Here is a 21745-nt window from a genome sequence, read left to right as displayed (position 1 = left end):
GCTACCTTTTTATTTTCCGCTGTGTGGTGTAAGACTATGTGATGGTATTAATCGTGATGTAAGATACACCGTGATGATACTTTTTGTAATTTGTCAACTTATGTGTGTGACTGATCCATGGGCACACATGAGATTTATGCAGTCAATTTTATCCTTAAAATTGGGTGTGACAAAAGTACTAAACGTCCACCACCATCCTACTGTTCTGTAGAGAGAGAACCCATCGGGAGTGCCATTCTGACACCTGGCCTAGTCCAATGGATTGTAGTTTTCATCTATGTGTAGAATGTGAAAAAGTTAATGTTCTAAAATCTTAAAACTAAACAAATTTAGAACTTTATTACTGACACGACGGTTTACTAGGGGTAGCTCATAGAACTAGAACCAATGTAACCTTAACTCACATGTTATATAAAACTAGAACAGATATATCATCATATCTATTTGAGCACCCATAAAGCAAATTATTATAGAATCATGAAATACATTCCTTTGTAAATGAACAAGGAATAGTAAATGAAGCCATGAAGATTTTGTTGGTCTCGCTCTGATTATGTGTCAACAGAAGTTATTATTTTTAAATGTTTTTTGCCATATTGGATTTCCTTAGCCTAAAATTAATGTCCAATCCTAGAGATTAAGGTTATTATCCGAATGTTCCCAAGATTCTTTTGGACAAGATTCAGGTCGTGTGTAGGGAAATCCGAAATATCTTTGATTCGAATCCACGGAATTAATATTTGTGTACCTATGTGCTCAAGAATCAAAATTGGATTACTTTCTTTATATATGAGTCTGAGCCTTTCGAATAAAACATCAACAATCGGAACTCTAGTGAAAATGAATATGATGGACTGTGTTGTCATGGAACTTCAAGTCCGGATGTTGTAGTTTTTCGCCTAAAAAATCAACGCAAGCCCCATCTTAGTCTTCTTTATCTTGAGTTTTTGTAGCACAGCTGAGCAAAGTTTATGTTAATGGTCATTTTGTTTTTTTTCTTGAATGGATCTATGCCTTTGAGCCCAAACGACTTTTGTTTCGAACAGCTAGGAGGTTGGCCATGATCCTCTTCATCTGTGTATTGAAGGGCAGATTCATATCATAGATGGTGGAAGGAACAAAAGTGGCATCAAACTTATCATTCTCCTTACTATAGGGAAATAATTTAAGCATGAGTTTAGTGAAAATTAGATGTACTTCTATTTGAATCAAGAGGTAGAGTTCAACATATAGCCCCTCCGCTCCGGTTTATTACTTGCTCTAGCTTTTCCCTAAGGTAATCTTACCTAACTTTGACATATTTCTTAGAAAAATTACCAAAAATCTTGAACATCAAGTTTGTTTCATTGAATTCTTCATTGCCTATGTCTTGATGGTGTATTTTTTTTGTCAAAATTTATTTAAAACTTTTTCAAAGTTAGACAAGCATGCTTTTACAAAAAGATAAAGTGAATTGTAATCCAGAACAAAGGGAGTGTGTGGCAGTGGCCAAGATAGTAATAAGCATGCCAATTTTTTATATTCTACTAGATATATGCCCGTGCGTTGCATGGAGGTCACGAATTTTTGCCCACGTAGCTGTTAAATATTTTTATTATAGGAACCCTAAATTATTTCTAAATCTGAGGCCTTTTTCACTTCTCTAATTAACCCTTAGCCCCAACACATTAATCCTCTATAAGACGTTAGACAACAGCATCGCCAGGCAGAGCAGTGGTCGTAGCATATAGACACACGGCAAAATCATAGTGCACGCAAAAATTCTTCTCCAATTATAATTCCCTGGGACACCAAGCATGCTTGTTTAGCTGACATATTCATCTTCATGCATGTATAACTTTGATGTAAAATCAACTTTTGGTAATGAAAGAGTAGAGCAGAGCACGGGCACCACTGGGTCGGTGTTCACTGTTGCGCGCATGCGTGCGCGAATGTGGTGTGTAAGGACTTGCGCAACGTGCCTGGCCAGACTCTCGATGTCTTGGTCACAGGAGCTCCTAGCGGAATGGCACCCTGCGGGAGGTCACCGGTGCTACTAGTGGCATGGCACCTGGCGGCGGCGCAAAAGGATGGACCGTCTCGACCGGTGTTCTTCGCGGTGCTTGTGGCCCTGTGCAGCGATGGAGCGCGCAACACCCGTGTGCCTCGCCAGGCACAACAAACCGCCCATGGCCACTGCTGTAGGAAATGGAGTCATGTAGGAACGGAGAGAAGAGTCGAGTGGGGCGAGTATTTGCGCTGACGATACACCTAGGTATCTTTTAGGTGTAGAGATGCATGTGCATGCATTTTAGACATACGGGGACTTCAATTAGCCACGATCTGCAGCATTTGTTCACTGGCTGCTTGATAACTTCTCACATAACTATTGTGTATATTTCAACCTTGAGTACAATGCTACAACAATTTCTGTTGATAAAGGCTTTGATTCACATGAGGAAGTCATAACTTCACATACTCATCATGTCTATAAAGTGGAACAAATATGATGTGGCTAAGGCTTTGTCATGTGTAAAGGTGAAGTTATCATGTATGGCATTCCTCATGTATCTAGAGAACTCCTACAGAAAAGGGCACTTTTTTATAGCATGTAGTGGACACTATCTTGCCAACACATACCACATAATCCAACAAAACCGATAACTAAGCGTGGAAGTTAACTAGGTGCCATGTCATCTCTAGCTCATCTGTTTTTTTTTTTTGCAAAATCCGAGATTTGAACAGATATACATGAGCTCTCACTTGTATAAATAGGCCCCAAATCAATAGCTAATCCACCACCCACATCATTGACAACAATCAAAAACTTGCCAAGTGAAACGCACCTGCAACATCTTAGCAACAATGGCTGCCAAGATATTTGCCCTCCTTGCACTCCTTGCTCTTTCGGTGAGTGCTACAACTGTGTTCATCATTCCGCAGTGCTCACCAGTTACTGCTGCGGGGTACAAACACCCAGTTCTACGGGCCTATAGGCTACAACAGGTGCTCGCGGCGAGCATCTTACAACAACCAATTGCCCAATTGCAACAGCAATCCTCGGCTCACCTACTAGTATAGACCATCGTAGCGCAACTGCAACAGCAGCAGTTCCTGCCAGTGCTCAGTCAACTAGCTATGTCAAACCCTGCCATCTACTTGCAGCTGCAATAGCTGCTTCCTACAAACCCACTGGCTGCGGCGAATGCCGTTGAATACCTGCAACAACAACAGTTCCTGCCAGCGCTCAGGCAACTAGCTGTGGTGAACCCTGCCGCCTATTTGCAACAGCAACAGCAATTGCTGCCATTCAACCAAATGTCTTTGATGAACCCTGCCTTGTCATGGGAGCAACCCATCGTTGGAGGTGCCATCTTCTAGAATACAAATGAGTTGTACTTGATAACAATGTTCTTGTGTCGACGTGTGCAACTTCCCAGAAATAATCAATACATTGATTGAGATTTATCTGAGTCTATTCCTCAATTTTTTCTCTGTATAATCAATTGAAAAATATCAAATCATAAGTACAGCCACATGCTTGATTAATACGTAGACATTACCACATTACATCATCAATATCAAGATGTGCCAGCCTGACCTCTTGAATGTTCTCATTTGGCTGTGTGCGTGGGTGTTCGTAAGATAGATTCGACTGTACGTGCATGTAGTTGAGTATTTGCATCTATGGTATGTTGTTTTAGGAAAGTCATGGGCACATATCCATTTGAGCACCCATAAAGCAAATTATTATAGAATCATGAAATACATTCCTTTGTAAATGAACAACGAATAGTAAATGAAGGCATAAGATGTTGTTGGCCTCGCTCTGATTATGTGTCAACAGAAGTTATTACTTTTAAATGTTTTTAGCCATATTTGATTTCCTTAGCCTAAAATTAATGTCCAGTCCTAGAGATTAAGGATATTATCGAAATGTTCCCAAGATTCTTTTGGACGAGATTTAGGTCGTGTGTAGGGAAATCTGAAATATTTTTGAGTCGAATCCACGGAATTAAATATGTGTACCTATGTGCTCACTATTCTAGTGAAAACGAATATGATGGAGTGTGTTGTTGTGGAACATGAAGTTTAATATCCCATGAATATGTTAGAGCAAATTTTAAAGAGGGACACCAAACTTACGTCAAATTGGCTGCTCAACGCGGTAGCTCACTTTTCTGCTAGGTAGCATTACCAAAGATGGGATCTTTGCTGATGGGAACTGTCCCGGGGTCGGAACCACGGCAAGCATTGTTATTCGAGTCGGTGTCAGAGTAGTCTCCCCGGTGGGTCGGGTGGACTCAACAACACAAGAATCATAGAGAGGACGCAATGGTTTATCCTGGTTTGGGCCAATCGATGCTCTACGTCCAGCAACATATGATCCTTATACTCAAGAGAACCCAAAATCGAGGGGTTACAACAGAGTGTACAGGAGGTAGAGAGAGATTTGGTAAGGGGTTAGCTCGGTGCTAATCTTGAGATTTGGTAAGGGGTTTGACCTTATCCCTTATATACCAAGATAGGTCAGGAACATGGCGTTTTAGGGGGGATGAGCCTATGGTCTACATGCGTTGGAGTCCAGGAGGATCTTGTAGCGGTGCTCTATGGACCATGGCGATATCGTGGAGCCAAAGAAGCCCTGAGCATTGTCCGACTGCCTGTTCTGATACACTGAATGTCAGGCTATGTAGGCAGGGACCGGCCTCCCCCAGGCACACCTTATAGAGTCTTCTTGGTGGTGAGGGAGGTTGGCTTGATAGGCTGACGTGTGGGCCTAGAAGCCCCCAAGCACCCGGAGGCCGAGGAGAGCTTGTCCTCTTGTGTCACGCCCCGTGCGTGACCCTATTGGGGGAGCGGCCGGTAGGGCCATGCCTAGATTGCTAAGTCGTGAGGCCCCCCGAGACTCGATGGCTCGGGGCACATCTTCTACTGCCCAGGCCTTGGCTAGCGTCATAGGCCGGGCAGGAGCCAAGGGCCGGGCTGAGGTTTCCCATCGATCGAGAGCCTAAGGCTCGGATGAACCCCCGAGCTCTGAGCAGACATGGCGGCATGCTTAGGCTTGGCTAGGTTTCTGGGTCTAAGGGTGCATGTGAGCATACCCGATGGGTATAGCCCCTGAGCCCTGGGCGACCCTAGAGGGGTCGGCCGGGGGGTCTCCTTAGTCGGGAAACATTGATCCTGCGGTTTAACATACCCATATGTTAGGATCTCGTCTGTAGCCCCAGAGCCCTTCGTGTCCTCACTTGGACTAGTTCATGATGGCGACGAAGGATTGAAATTGATCTTCTAGTGACCGAGCTTGCCATGGCAGGGACGGCTTCCGCTGATGAGAGTACGATGCCCTACGTGGGGCTCTCTCCCCAAGTGTGAAGGGGGTGCTTGGCTATCGAGGTCGAGCGGTTGTGGTGCTAACCCCTTCTCTGGTCCTATGTCATGTAGGTTCGTGGCCCGAATGAGGGTTCGGAGAACTTGTCTGGGAGTTACCGACTTTGGGCTCGGGGGCACCCTTCCTTTTGGTCGGAGCCTGCCGTGCGTTAGGTGATCGAGAGAGTCTGGGCTCTGGCTTGGGGCCACCTGATCACCCGGCATGCCACTCCCTTCTAGGGGCTTCGGTAGCAGGCCCCAATCCTCTTGGGCTAGCCTTCTTAGGCCGACCTTCTGCGGCCATAGTTCAGGGCACGGGGAGCGCACTGAGCTTGGGCAGGGGACCCATGCTGGGCCCATTGCTCAGCGGCTCCCTACCCAACTCCAGGGAGTTGGTTGGTTTTGGGGTCCACCTTACGTTGATACAGAAGAGAAAGAATCCCTCGCTAGGACTCTGCTAAGTGGTAACACGATGTATAGAGTCTGACACATGCCCTCTCTTCGTTTTCTAGTAAATTTGACTTTTGGACTGCCCAAGTGCCTGTCGATCGGGGGGTTGGGTCACTTCGTCTGGGGAGCCGGTGCAGCCCCCGAGGCCATCATGGGGCCTCCTTGTTAGCGGCCATGGTGGCTCCTAGCATGTCACTTCCGCTGAGGCTCTAGGCAGGCGGTTGATGGCGCTTGTACTGCTACACCTGGCGAAGGAGAAACCATGGCACTTGGTGCACGCGGATCTGGGACATTGATGGCTGTCGGTGGGCCCGAGGGAGGTGGCGGCTTGTCTTCCCCTCTGGTCTGGCAACAGCCGATGCATCACACGATCACGTGTGGGATCATGGGAACGTGGCGGCCATCGCCCGTGAACTACTAAAGCGAAGTCAAGGAGGTGGGGAGGGGTAGTTACCTTCTTATTCCTAGCGAGACCTTTCCCTTTCCGAGAAACCATCGCTTCGCCCTGCTCTTGTGCGTTCGCTCGCTACCGCTGCTTCTCCCTTCGTCCCCATGGTGGAATGGGGGCCATCGGAGGTCACTGAGGTGGACATCAGGAAGATGGAGGAGGATGAGCTGGCGTTGGAGGAGGTCCTGGTGGTCGGTTGGTGTTCCCCCACCATTGAGGAGTTAGCGTTGGTGCCTGGGGATCAGGAGGTCATCTCGTTCGCTGACTTCCACCGTCTGGGGCTTGACCTCCCCCTGCACCGCTTCGCGCGCGGCCTCCTATACTTCTACAGCCTCCATTTCCATGACCTAACATCGGAGGGGATCCTCCACAATGCCACCTTCATCACGCTGTGTGAGGCTTTCCTAGGGATCGAGCCCCACTTTGTGTTATGGAGGTGTCTATTCTGGGTGGTCCTATCATTTCTCGGCAGCGCCTTTCCAGTGATGGGGTGCCCGGATCCAGGTGCGTCTGCATGTTGCTAGCCGTTACCTTGCCCTCACTCGCCCGCTGGGCTCCAATGGTGAGATGCGGTGGAGGAGGTGCTAGTTCTACCTCCCCAACATGGTCCCGGTGCTCCCTCCCTTCTTGGAGGAGAGGCTGGGTGGTTGTTCCCCTTGGCGGAGGAGACCACGGAGGTTCCTGCTCTCATTGGGGCCATTGAGGCCCTAAAGGTGCAGGGGCTGACTGGGCCGATGGTCATGCGCACGTTCATCAATCGCCAGATCCTCCCATTAATGGAGAGGGCGCATCCGTTGTGGCAGCACCAAGGGATCGCCAACCCGATGATGGAGTTCCCTTATCCCATCTCGGAGGAGCTGCTTAGGGTGTTGATGATTGGGGTCGTCGATGTGGACTACCCGGGGGAGGGCGTAGGCCCTGCCCCTTTCAGCGCCAAGCACCCTCCTCCCGCTGGCAATTCGCTGACCGGGATGATCTCGGAGCCCCCATCCTCCTTCTGTGGTAGAGTGGGTGTGGATGACCGCGCCCCCAAAGAGGGACACCAAACTTGCGTCAAATTGGCTGGTCAACACGGTAGCTCACTTTTCTGCTAGGTAGCATTACCAAAGATGGGATCTTTGCTGATGGGCACCGCACCGACTATAATATGATTTAGAGTGGGGCTATCAAAACCCAAAAGTAACGTCCCTAGATTAAAGTACTAAACGTCCACCGCCATCCTACTGTTCTGTAGAGAGAGAACCCACCTGGAGTGCCATTCTGACACCTAGCCTAGTCTAATGGATTGTAGTTTTCATCTATGTGTAGAATGTGAAAAAGTTCATGTTCTAAAATCTTAAAACTAAACAAATCCAGAACTTTATTACTGACACGACAGTTTACTAGGGGTAGCTCATAGCACTAGAACCAATGTAACCTTAACTCACATGTTATATAAAACTAGAACAGATATATTATCATATCTATTTGAGCACCCATAAAGCAAATTATTATAGAATCATGAAATACATTCCTTTGTAAATGAACAAGGAATAGTAAATGAAGCCATGAAGATTTTGTTGGTCTCGCTCTGATTATGTGTCAACATAAGTTATTATTTTTAAATGCTCTTAGCCATATTGGATTTCCTTAGCCTAAAATTAATGTCCAGTCCTAGAGATTAAGTTTACTATCCAAATGTTCCCGAGATTCTTTTGGACAAGATTCAGGCCGTGTGTAGGGAAATCCGAAATATCTTTGATTCGAATCCACGGAACTAATATATGTGTACCTATGTGCTCACTATTCTAGTGAAAACGAATATGACGGAGTGTGTTGTCATGGAACTTCAAGTCTGGATGTTGTAGTTTTTCGCCTAAAAAATCAATGCAAGCCCCATCTTAGTCTTCTTTATCTTGAGTTTTTGCAGCATAGCTGAGCAAGGTTTATGTTAATGATGATGTTGTTTTTTTCTTGAATGGATCTATGCCTTTGAGCCCAAATGACTTTTGTTTTGAACAGCTAGGAGGTTGGCCATGATCCTCTTCATCTGTATATTGAAGGGCAGATTCATATCATAGATGGTGGAAGGAACAAAAGTGGCATCAAACTTATCATTCTCCTTACTATATGGAAATAATTTAAGCATGAGTTTAGTGAAAATTAGATGTACTTCTATTTGAATCAAGAGGTAGAGTTCAAAATATAGCCCCTCCGCTCCAGTTTATTACTTGCTCTAGCTTTACCGCCCTAAGGTAATCTTACCTAACTTTGACATATTTCTTAGAAAAATTACCAAAAATCTTGAACAACAAGTTTGTTTCATTGAATTCTTCGTTGTATATGTCTTGATAGTGCATTTTTGTTGTCAAAATTTATTTAAAACTTTTTCAAAGTTAGACAAGCTTGCTTTTACACAAAAATAAAGTGAATTGTAATCCAGAACAAAGGGTGTGTGTGGCAGTGGCCAAGATAGTAATAAGCATTCCAGTTTTGTATATTCTATGCGTGTGCATGCATTTTATACATAATGGGACTTCAATTAGTCATGGTCTAGCAGCATTTGTTCATTCGCTGCTTGATAGCTTCTCACGTAACTACTGTATATACTTCAACCATGATGAGTACGATGCTACAACAAAGTCCGTTGATAAAGACTTTGTGTATTATCCCGAATTTTTTTAAAACAAAATTAATAAGTTGACCGAATGGACTAATGAGACGAGCAAATTTTGAATATTTGAACCGGGAATCATATGGGCGATCGGACACCGTGGTTGTGCAGATCTTGTCGAAACGAATTCATTTGAGTTCTAATATGTTTCGCTTGGAGGTTGGATGAATTTAGGAGGAACCGTTAAATTTAGACCATTTCTGGGAATAATTTGTAAATTATCTCAACAGGTGAGTTAAACAAAAGTCACAGCTCTTGTTTTTATCTTCCCAACGGTGCTGATTTCATTCAAATCCGATAAGTTATGCCCAAAATAGTGCTGCTTTGTAGCTAGACATATTCTCTGTGCATAAATCTTTTATCTATTTTAGAGGTATTTAAGTCAGAATTGGTCCTGGATTTCTAAACCAAATTATAGGAAATTTTCTGTAGATATCCGAGATGTATTTATTTGCTGCATTTGGATAATAGAATTGAGAGTTATGGTCTAAACAGCAAAGAACTCAAATTTTACTGGATCTTCTAAAAATATGAGAATCCACATATTAGGATTCGACTGAGAGGTTTAATTGAGCTTTTTATAAAATAGCTTCGTGATCGATGTGGATTAGTTCCTATGGTAGTTTGCTCCTTGGGTTTGGGAAGCGCCATTGCCGAGGGTGGCACGCATGCCGGATTCTCGCCAAACTTAAGGCAAGTGCACGACGAACCTATTTATGGGCTTATGCCTCTTGTTTGAGTTTTCAGTTGATTCAATTGTTTCAAGTGCTATATGATTCAAGTTCCAAGTGTTCTTTTAAATTCACTTCCTATTTCGGTGGATCCGGATGTGCAATTTGGTTTTTATATTCAAGTTCAAGTTTCATGATTTCTTTTACACTCAATTCTAGTGCTGGTTTATCCGGAGGTGCAATTTGGTTCTTGTGTTCAGGTTCCTGTGGGTAAGTGCTAGCCCCACTTGCTTGGCTTTACCGGTAAATGCTAAGGATTCAAGTTCGTCCATTTTAGATGGAAACCACTATTTCGAGGATTCAAGTGTTGTCTGTTTCAGACGGAAACTACTGTTCATGGATGTTCTGATTTTTCGTTCACGGACAACGTTGACTTTCTTCTTTCAGTTCTAATTGTATTTGCCGAGTGTTTTTACTCACCCTTGTGTTTATTTGGTTTTTACGTACTAAATGACAGCAGCATGCATGGGAACCGGGAGTAGCACCTTCATGATACGAACACCTAGTTTACATATGCTTTGCTTAACTAGAGGTTGCTTAATGGTTGGTTTGGATGAGACGATGTTTGCTATTGGGATGGATCCTTTGATACTATTGTTGGTGATTATATCGCCTTTGTAATGTGATTTACCTGTTTTAGATGCCGAGAATACTAGGGAATCTCTGCCAAAATTTTAAATGATTTGCAGACATAATAAGATTTAGATGTTGTTTGGTAGCCTCCGGTGGTGTTCCTATCCGGGGCGTTACACTTTGATTCACATGAGCAAGTCATAACATTACATACTCATCATGTCTATAAAGTGGAACAAATATGATGTGGCGAAGGCTTTGTCATGTGTAAAGATGAAGTTGTCACGTATGTCATTCCTCGTTATCAAGAGAACTCCTATAGAAAAGGACACTTTTAATAGCACGTAGTGGACACTATATTGCCAACATATACCATATAATCCAACAAAATTTATAACTAAGCGTCGAAGTTGACTAGGTGCCATATCATCTCTAACGCATTCCATTTTTTGGCGAAATCCGAGATCTGAACAGATATACATGAGCTCTCACTTGTATAAATAGGCCCCAAATCAATAGCTAATCCACCACCCATATCATTGGTAGCAATCAAAAACTTGACAAGTGAAATGCGCTAGCAACATCTTAGCAACAATGGCTGCCAAGATATTTGCCCTCCTTGCACTCCTTGCTCTTTCGGTGAGCGCTACAACTGCGTTCATCATTCCGCAGTGCTCACCAGTTACTGCTGCGGGGTATAAACACACAGTTCTGCGGGCCTATAGGCTACAACAGGTGCTCGCGGCGAGCATCTTACAACAACCAATTGCCCAATTGCAACAGCAATCCTCGGCTCACCTACTAGTACAGACCATCGTAGCGCAACTGCAACAGCAGCAGTTCCTGCCAGCGCTCAGTCAACTAGCTGTGGCAAACCCAACCACCTACTTACAGCTGCAACAGCTGCTTCCTACAAACCCACTGGCTGCGGCGAATGCCATTGAATACCTGCAACAACAGTTACAACAGTTCCTGCCAGCGCTCAGGCAACTGGCCGTGGCGAACCCTGCCGCCTACTTGCAACAGCAACAGCTGCTTCCATTCAACCAACTAGCTGTGGCGAACGCCGCTGCAGACCTGCAACAGCAGCAGCCGCTTCCGATTACCCAGTTGGCTGTTGCAACCGCCGCTGCCTACCACCAGCAACAGCAGCTGCTCCCAGTTAACCCATTGGCACTGGCTAACCCGTTGGCTGCCGCCTTCCCGCAGCAGCAACAATTGCTGCCATTCAACCAGATGTCTTTGATTAACCCTGCCTTGTTGTGGCAGCAACCCAACGTTGGAGGTGCCATCTTCTAGAATTCAAATGAGTTGTACTTGATAACAATGTTCTTGTGTCGGCGTGTGCAACTTCCTAGAAATAATCAATACATTGATTGAGATTTATCTGAGTCTATTGCTTAATTTTTTTCCTCTATATAATCAATTGAAAAATATCAAATCATAACTACAGCCACGTGCTTGATTAATACGTAGACAATACCACATTACATCATCAATATCAAGATGTGCCAGCCTGACCTCTTGAGACCCTGTTTGGTTGGGCTTTTGGCTTTGGCTTTTGGCCCTAAAAGCCAAAAGCCCAACCAAAGGGGCTGCTTTTGGAGGGTGCTTTTTCAGAAGCAGCTGCTTTTCCGTAGTTCATTTTTGAAAGCTGGTTTGACCCTGCTTTTGGCTTTTGGCTTTCTGCTTTTCGAAATTGGTGGAATAAAAAGCTCTTCCATAGTTGTTTTAAAGAGAGATAAAGATAAAAGGTATATTTTATACTTGTTTAATCAAATAGCTTTCAGCTTTTCTACAGCTCACATCCCACAGCAGCTTTTCCACAGCTCACAGCCCACAGCAGCTTTTTCCCACAGCCACAGCTCAACCAAACAATGCCTGAATGTTCTCATTTGGCTGTGTGCGTGGGTGTTTTGTAAAATAGATGCGACTGTACATGCGTGCAGTTGAGTACTTGCATCTATGGTATGTTGTCTTAAGAAAGTCATGGGCACATATGCTTTGACCATTGTCTTTCAAGTCAGGTGCACGTATACAAAGGAAAACATAATAGAAGTTCATGAGTAAACGTATATGTGCATGCAAAGTTGGTATGCAAAGTCACACCTCTTAATTATTTTTATAGTAATTATTTGGTGCGTGTGTTTTTATCTTGAAGCAAAATTGTGCAAGACACCATAATATTGTAGAAAAATAAGGAAATATTTGGAGCCCATGAACTTGACAAGGCCAAGGGCATTAAATCAACTAGACCCTCTCAGTAACAATTTTGAAGTACATAACAACAAAGTATAAAACTCGTCGCCAAAAAAAATTATGATGAACGTGAAGTTTAATTACCCACGAATATGTTAGAGCAAATTTTAAAGAGGGACACCAAACTTGCGTCAAATTGGCTGCTCAACACGGTAGCTCACTTTTCTGCTAGGTAGCATTTCCAAAGATGGGATCTTTGCTGATGGGCACCACACCGACTATAATATGATTTAGAGTGGGGCTATCAAAACCCAAAAGTAACGTCCCAGATTAAAGTACTAAACGTCCAACGCCATCCTACTGTTCTGTAGAGAGAGAACCCACCTGCAGTGCCATTCTGACACCTAGCCTAGTCCAATGGATTGTAGTTTTCATCTATGTGTAGAATGTGAAAAAGTTCATGTTCTAAAATCTTAAAACTAAACAAATCCAAAACTTTATTACTGACACGATGGTTTACTAGGGGTAGCTCATAGCACTAGAACCAATGTAACCTTAACTCACATGTTATATAAAACTAGAACAGATATATTATCATATCTATTTGAGCACCCATAAAGCGAATTATTATGGAATCATGAAATACATTCCTTTGTAAATGAACAAGGAATAGTAAATGAAGCCATGAAGATTTTGTTGGTCTCGCTCTGATTATGTGTCAACAGAAGTTATTATTTTTAAATGTTTTTAGCCATATTGGATTTCCTTAGCCTAGAATTAATGTCCAGTCCTAGAGATTAAGGTTATTATCCGAATGTTCCCGAGATTCTTTTGGACAAGATTCAGGCCATGTGTAGGGAAATCCGAAGTATCTTTGATTCGAATCCACGGAGTTAATATATGTGTACCTATGTGCTCACTATTCTAGAGAAAACGAATATGATGGAGTGTGTTGTCATGGAACTTCAAGTCTGGATGTTGTAGTTTTTCGCCTAAAAAATCAACGCAAACCCCATCTTAGTCTTCTTTATCTTGAGTTTTTGCAGCACAGCCGAGCAAGGTTTATGTTAATGATCATGTTGTTTTTTTCTTGAATGGATCTATGCCTTTGAGCCCAAATGACTTTTGTTTCGAACAGCTAGGAGGTTGGCCATGATCCTCTTCATCTGTATATCGAAGGGCAGATTCATATCATAGATGGTGGAAGGAACAAAAGTGGCATCAAACGTATCATTCTCCTTACTATATGGAAATAAGTTAAGCATGAGTTTAGTGAAAATTAGATGTACTTCTATTTGAATCAAGAGGTAGAGTTCAAAATATAGCCCCTCCGCTCTAGTTTATTACTTGCTCTAGCTTTACCCCAAGGTAATCTTACCAAACTTTGACATATTTCTTAGAAAAATTACCAAAAATCTTGAACATCAAGTTTGTTTCATTGAATTCTTCATTGCGTATGTCTTGATAGTGCATTTTTCTTGTCAAAATTTATTTAAAACTTTTTCAAAGTTAGACAAGCTTGCTTTTACACAAAAATAAAGTGAATTGTAATCCAGAACAAAGGGAGTGTGTGGCAGTGGCCAAGATAGTAATAAGCATTCCAGTTTTGTATATTCTATGCGTGTGCATGCATTTTATACATACAGGGACTTCAATTAGTCACGGTCTAGCAGCATTTGTTCATTCGCTGCTTGATAGCTTCTCACATAACTACTGTATATACTTCAACCATGATGAGTACGATGCTACAACAAAGTCCGTTGATAAAGGCTTTGTGCAATATCCCGAATTTTTTTAAAACAAAATTAATAAGTTGACCGAACAGACTAATGAGACGAGCAAATTTTGCCTATTTGAACCGGGAGTCATATGGGCGATCGGACACCGTGGTTGTGCAGATCTCGTCGAAACGAATTCATTTGAGTACTAACATGTTTCGCTTGGAGGTTGGATGAATTTAGGAGAAACCGTTAAATTTAGACCATTGGATCTGATTTAGGGTTTGGTTTCCTGACCGGTTAATAAGAAGAAAAAAAAGGCCCCATTATGCCACCGGCTCTTCCTCACGCTGCTTTGTTCAGAGCCGCATCGTCCTGTTCCCGCCTCCACCTCTCGCCTGAGCTCTTCCTTTGTTCGCACTGCTCCTGTCTCTCTGTCTCGTTCAAGCTGCCAACGTTTGAGGAGGTCCCCTTGCCAGGTCGTCTTCCCTCGCTGGAAGTAGCACGCATGTTGCATGCATCCTCGCTTCTGTACCTCAGTTACTACTCTAGTTATTGTTTTCCCGTGAGTTGCTTTCATCTAATCTTGGTGCTCCTACGTGAATCTGCTGGGAAGTAGCAAGGCTAGCTACTGCTGGCGCATAGATCCTGCGAGGCCACTGTCGTGAAGGCAAAGGGAAATAGCAGAAAGAGAATTGGGGCAAGAAAGAGGAGGAAAGAAAAGGTTAGACTTATGGGGATCTATTTAGTTCTTTGCGAAATTAAGGTTTCTGTTGTGGCAGCTGTCTTAAGAAGGACGTAGAGGCAGCAGTTACGTACGTGTACAAGTCAATTTGTAACTGGTAGATCAATTTGTAGTAAGCTCTAATTAGGCAGATTGAATCGGCGAATTTCTGGGAATAATCTGTAAATTATCTCAACATGTGAGTTAAACAAAAGTCACAGCTCTCGTTTTTATCTTCCCAACGGTGCTGACTTCATTCAAATCTGATAAGTTATGCCCAAAACAGTGCTGCTTTCTAGCTAGACATATTCTCTGCGCATAAATCTTTTATCTATTTTAGAGCTGTTTAGAGTCAGAATTGGTCCTGGATTTCTAAACCAAATTATAGGAAATTTTCTGTAGATATCCGAGATGTATTTATTTGCTGCATTTGGATAATAGAATTGAGAGTTATGGTCTAAACAGCAAGGAACTCAAATTTTACTGGATCTTCTAAAAATATGAGAATCCACATATTAGGGTTCGACTGAGAGGTTTAATTGAGATTTTTATAAAATAGCTTCATGATCGATGTGAATTAGTTCCTATGGTAGTTTGCTCCTCGGGTTTGGGAAGCGCCGTTGCCGAGGGTGGCACGCATGCCGGATTCTCGCCAAACTTAAGGCAAGTGCGTGACGAACCTATGTATGGGCTTATGCCTCTTGTTTGTGTTTTCAATTGATTCAATTGTTTCGTGTGCTATATGACTCAAGTTCCAAGTGTTCTTTTAAATTCAATTCCTGCTTCGGTGGATCCGGATGTGCAATTTGTTTTTTATATTCAAGTTCAAGCTTCATGATTTTTTACATTCAATTCTAGTGCTGGTTTATCCGGAGGTGCAATTTGGTTCTTCTGTTCAGGTTCCTGCGAATAAGTGCTGGCCCCACTTGCTTGGCTTTACCGGTAAATGCTAAGGATTCAAATTCGTCCATTTCAGATGGAAACTACTATTTCCAGGATTCAAGTGTTGTCCGTATCAGACAAAAACTACTGTTCATGGATGTTCTGATTTTTCGTTCGCGGACAACGTTGACTTTCTTCTTTCGGTTCTAATTGTACTTGCCGAGTGTTTTTACTCACCCTTGTGTTTATTTGGTTTTTACGTACTAAATGGCAGCAGCATGCATGGGAACCGGGAGTAGCACCTTCATGATACGAACACCTAGTTTACATATGCTTTGCTTAACTAGAGGTTGCTTAATGGTTGGTTTGGATGAGACGATGTTTGCTATTGGTATGGTTCCTTCGATACTATTGTTGGTGATTATATCGCCTTTGTAATGTGATTTACCTGTTTTAGATGCCAAGAATACTAGGGAAACTCTGCCAAAAATTTTAATGATTCGTAGACATAATAAAATTTAGATGTTGTTTGGTAGCCTCCGGTGGTGTTCCTATCCGGGGCGTTACACTTTGATTCACATGAGCAAGTCATAACATTACATACCCATCATGTTTATAAAGTGGAACAAATATGATGTGGCGAAGGCTTTGTCATGTGTAAAGGTGAAGTTGTCACGTATGTCATTCCTCATGTATCTAGAGAACTCCTATAGAAAAGGACACTTTTTATAGCACGTAGTGGACACTATCTTGCCAACACATACCATATAATCCAACAAAACTAATAAACTTTCGGTGAGCCAACATCTTAGCAACAATGGCTGCCAAGATATTTGCCCTCCTTGCACTCCTTGCTCTTTCGGTGAGCGCTACAACTGCGTTCATCATTCCGTAGTGCTCACCAGTTACTGCTGCGGGGTATAAACACACAGTTCTGCGGGCCTATAGGCTACAACAGGTGCTCGCGGCGAGCATCTTACAACAACCAATTGCCCAATTGCAACAGCAATCCTCGGCTCACCTACTAGTACAGACCATCGTAGCGCAACTGCAACAGCAGCAGTTCCTGCCAGCGCTCAGTCCACTAGCTGTGGCAAACCCTACCGCCTACTTGCAGCTGCGACAGCTGCTTCCTACAAACCCACTGGCTGCGGCGAATGCCATTGAATACCTGCAACAACAACAGTTACAACAATTCCTGCCAGCGCTCCGGCAACTGGCCGTGGCGAACCCTGCCGCCTACTTGCAACAGCAACAGCTGCTTCCATTCAACCAACTAGCTGTGGCGAACGCCGCTGCATACCTGCAACAGCAGCAGCCGCTTCCGATTACCTAGTCGGCTGTTGCAACAGCCGCTGCCTACCACCAGCAACAGCAGCTGCTCCCAGTTAACCCATTGGCACTGGCTAACCCGTTGGCTGCTGCCTTCCTGCAGCAGCAACAATTGCTGTCATTCAACCAGATGTCTTTGATTAACCCTGCCTTGTCGTGGCAGCAACCCAACGTTGGAGGTGCCATCTTCTAGAACACAAATGAGTTGTACTTGATAACAATGTTCTTGTGTCGGCGTGTGCAACTTCCCAGAAATAATCAATACATTGATTGAGATTTATCTGAGTCTATTCCTTATTTTTTTTCTCTGTATAATCAATTGAAAAATATCAAATCATAACTCCAGCCACGTGCTTGATTAATACGTAGACAATACCACATTACATCATCAATATCAAGATGTGCCAGCCTGACCTCTTGAATGTTCTCATTTGGCTGTGTGCGTGGGTGTTTTGTAAAATAGATGCGACTGTACGTGCGTGTAGTTGAGTACTTGCATCTATATGGTATGTTGTTTTAAGAAAGTCATGGGCACATATGCTTTGACCATTGTCTTTCAAGACAGGTGCACGTATACAAAAGAAAACATAATAGAAGTTCATGAGTAAACGTATATGTGCATGCAAAGTTGGTATGCAAAGTCACACCTCTTAATTATTTTTTCTTGTAAATATTTGGTGTGTGTGTTTTTGTCTTGGAGCAAAATTGTGCAAGACACCATAATATTGTAGAAAAATAAGGAAATAATTGGAGCCCATGAACATGACAAGGCCAAGGGCATTAAATCAACTAGACCCTATCAGTAACAATTTTGAAGTACATAACAACAAAGTATAAAACTGGTCGCCAAAAAAATTATGATGAACGTGAAGTTTAATTACCCACGAATATGTTAGAGCAAATTTTAAAGAGGGACACCAAACTTGCGTCAAATTGGCTGCGCAACACGGTAGCTCACTTTTCTGCTAGGTAGCATTACCAAAGATGGGATCTTTGTTGATGGGCATCGCACCGACTATAATATGATTTAGAGTGGGGCTATCAAAACCCAAAAGTAACGTTCCCGTATTAAAGTAATAAACGTCCACCGCCATCCTACTGTTCTGTAGAGAGAGAACCCACCTGGAGTGCCATTCTGACACCTAGCCTAGTCCAATGGATTGTAGTTTTCATCTATGTGTAGAATGTGAAAAAGTTCATGTTCTAAAATCATAAATCTAAACAAATCCAGAAGTTTATTTCTGACACGACGGTTTACTTGGGGTAGCTCATAGCACTAGAATCAATGTTACCATAACTCACATGTTATATAAAACTAGAACAGATATATTATCATATCTATTTGAGCACCCATAAAGCGAATTATTATAGAATCATGAAATACATTCCTTTGTAAATGAACAAGGAATAGTAAATGAAGCCATGAAGATTTTGTTGGTCTCGCTCTGATTTTGTGTCAACAGAAGTTATTATTTTTAAATGTTTTTAGCCATATTGGATTTCCTTAGCCTAAAATTAATGTCTAGTCCTAGAGATTAAGGTTATTATCCGAAAGTTCCAGAGATTCTTTTGGACAAGATTCAGGTCGTGTGTAGGGAAATCCGAAATATCTTTGATTCGAATCCATGTAATTAATATATGTGTACCTATGTGCTCAATATTCTAGTGAAATGAATATGATGGAGTGTGTTGTCGTGGAACTTCAAGTCCGGATGTTGTAGTTTTTCGCCTAAAAATCAACGCAAGCCCCATCTTAGTCTTCTTTATCTTGAGTTTTTGTAGCACAGCTGAGCAAAGTTTATGTTAATGGTCATTTTGTTTTTTTTTCTTCAATGGATCTATGCCTTTGAGCCCAAACAACTTTTGTTTCGAACAGCTAGGAGGTTGGCCATGATCCTCTTCATCTGTATATTGAAGGGCAGATTCATATCATAGATGGTGGAAGGAACAAAAGTGGCATCAAACTTATCATTCTCCTTACTATATGGAAATAATTTGAGCATGAGTTTAGTGAAAATTAGATGTACTTCTATTTCAATCAAGAGGTAGAGTTCAACATATAGCCCCTCCGCTCTGGTTTATTACTTGCTCTAGCTTTTCCCTAAGGTAATCTTACCTAACTTTGACATATTTCTTAGAAAAATTACCAAAAATCTTGAACATCAACTTTGTTTCATTGAATTCTTCATTGCCTATGTCTTGATGGTGTATTTTTGTTGTCAAAATTTATTTAAAACTTTTTTAAAGTTAGACAAGCATGCTTTTACAAAAAGATAAAGTGAATTGTAATCCAGAACAAAGGGAGTGTGTGGCAGTGGCCAAGATAGTAATAAGCATGCCAATTTTTTATATTCTACTAGATATATGCCCGTGCGTTGCATGGAGGCCACGAATTTTTGCCCACGCAGCTGTTAAATATTTTTTATTATAGGAACCCTAAATTATTTCTAAATCTGAGGCCTTTTTCACTTCTCTAATTAACCCTTAGCCCCAACACATTAATCCTCTATAAGACGTTAGACAACAGCATCGCCAGGCAGAGCAGTGGTCGTAGCATATAGACACACGGCAAAATCATAGTGCACGCAAAAATTCTTCTCTAATTATAATTCCCTGGGAGACCAAGCATGCTTGTTTAGCTGACATATTCATCTTCATGCATGTATAACTTTGATGTAAAATCAACTTTTGGTAATGAAAGAGTAGAGCAGAGCACGGGCACCACTGGGTTGGTGTTCACCGTTGCGCGCATGCGTGCGCGAATGTGGTGTGTAAGGACTTGCGCAACGTGCCTGGCCAGACTCTCGACGTCTTGGTCACAGGAGCTCCTAGCGGAATGGCACCCTGCGGGAGGTCACCGGTGCTACCAGTGGCATGGCACCTGGCGGCGGCGCAAAGGATGGACTGTCTCGACCGGTGTTCTTCGTGGTGCTTGTGGCCCTGTGTAGCGATGGAGCACGCAACACCCGTGTGCCTCGCCAGGCACAACAAACCGCCCATGGCCACTGCTATAGGAAATGGAGTCATGTAGGAACGGAGAGAAGAGTCGAGCGGGGCAAGTATTTGCGCTGACGATACACCTAGGTATCTTTTAGGTGTAGAGATGCATGTGCATGCATTTTAGACATACGGGGACTTCAATTGGCCACGATCTGCAGCATTTGTTCACTGGCTGCTTGATAACTTCTCACATAACTATTGTGTATATTTCAACCTTGAGTACAATGCTACAACAATTTCTGTTGATAAAGGCTTTGATTCACATGAGGAAGTCATAACTTCACATACTCATCATGTCTATAAAGTGGAACAAATATGATGTGGCTAAGGCTTTGTCATGTGTAAAGGTGAAGTTATCATGTATGGCATTCCTCATGTATCTAGAGAACTCCTACAGAAAAGGGCACTTTTTTATAGCATGTAGTGGACACTATCTTGCCAACACATACCACATAATCCAACAAAACCGATAACTAAGCGTGGAAGTTAACTAGGTGCCATGTCATCTCTGGCTCATCTGTTTTTTTTTTTTGCAAAATCCTAGATTTGAACAGATATACATGAGCTCTCACTTGTATAAATAGGCCCCAAATCAATAGCTAATCCACCACCCATATCATTGATAGCAATCAAAAACTTCCCAAGTGAAACGCACTAGCAACATCTTAGCAACAATGGCTGCCAAGATATTTGCCCTCCTTGCACTCCTTGCTCTTTCGGTCAGCGCTACAACTGCGTTCATCATTTCGCAGTGCTCACTAGTTACTGCTGCGGGCTATGAACACCCAGTTCTGCAGGCCTATAGGCTACAACAGGTGCTCGCGGCGAGCATCTTACAACAACCAATTGCCCAATTGCAACAGCAATCCTCGGCTCACCTACTAGTACAGACCATCGTAGCGCAACTGCAACAGCAGCAATTCCTGCCAGCGCTCAGTCAACTAGCTGTGGCAAACCCTGCCGCCTACTTGCAGCTGCAACAGCTGCTTCCTACAAACCCACTGGCTGCGGCGAATGCCATTGAATACCTGCAACAACAACAGTTACAACAATTCCTACCAGCACTCCGGCAACTGGCCGTGGCGAACCCTGCCGCCTACTTGCAACAGCAACAGCTGCTTCCATTCAACCAACTAGCTGTGGCGAACGCCGCTGCATACCTGCAACAGCAGCAGCCGCTTCCGATTACCCAGTCGGCTGTTGCAACCGCCGCTGCCTACCACCAGCAACAGCAGCTGCTCCCAGTTAACCCATTGGCACTGGCTAACTCGTTGGCTGCTACCTTCCTGCAGCAGCAACAATTGCTGCCATTCAACCAGATGTCTTTGATTAACCCTGCCTTGTCGTAGCAGCAACCCAACGTTGGAGGTGCCATCTTCTAGAACACAAATGAGTTGTACTTGATAACAATGTTCTTGTGTCGGCGTGTGCAACATCCCATAAATAATCAATACATTGATTGAGATTTATCTGAGTCTATTCCTTATTTTTTTTCTCTGTATAATCAATTGAAAAATATCAAATCATAACTCCAGCCACGTGCTTGATTAATACGTAGACAATACCACATTACATCATCAATATCAAGATGTGCCAGCCTGACCTCTTGAATGTTCTCATTTGGCTGTGTGCGTGGGTGTTTTGTAAAATAGATGCGACTGTACGTGCGTGTAGTTGAGTACTTGC

At 43.0% G+C, this 21745-nt stretch overlaps 1 protein-coding gene across 1 annotated transcript; it reads left to right on the top strand.

Moving 5' to 3' along the window:
* The first annotated feature begins 10798 nt into the window (after positions 1-10798).
* LOC136485406 (kafirin PSKR2-like) lies at positions 10799-21408 on the top strand. Its single transcript, XM_066482297.1, has 3 exons — positions 10799-11260; positions 16854-16939; positions 20997-21408. Exons 1-3 carry the CDS (start codon positions 10799-10801, stop codon positions 21406-21408), a joined length of 960 nt encoding a protein of 319 aa, XP_066338394.1.
* Positions 21409-21745: the final 337 nt, after the last annotated feature.

Source organism: Miscanthus floridulus, chromosome 10 (assembly GCF_019320115.1).
Source record: "Miscanthus floridulus cultivar M001 chromosome 10, ASM1932011v1, whole genome shotgun sequence".
Taxonomy (NCBI): Eukaryota; Viridiplantae; Streptophyta; class Magnoliopsida; order Poales; family Poaceae; genus Miscanthus; species Miscanthus floridulus.
The sequence above is the reverse complement of the archived record's forward strand: the minus strand, read 5'-3'. Positions and strand labels throughout refer to the sequence as shown.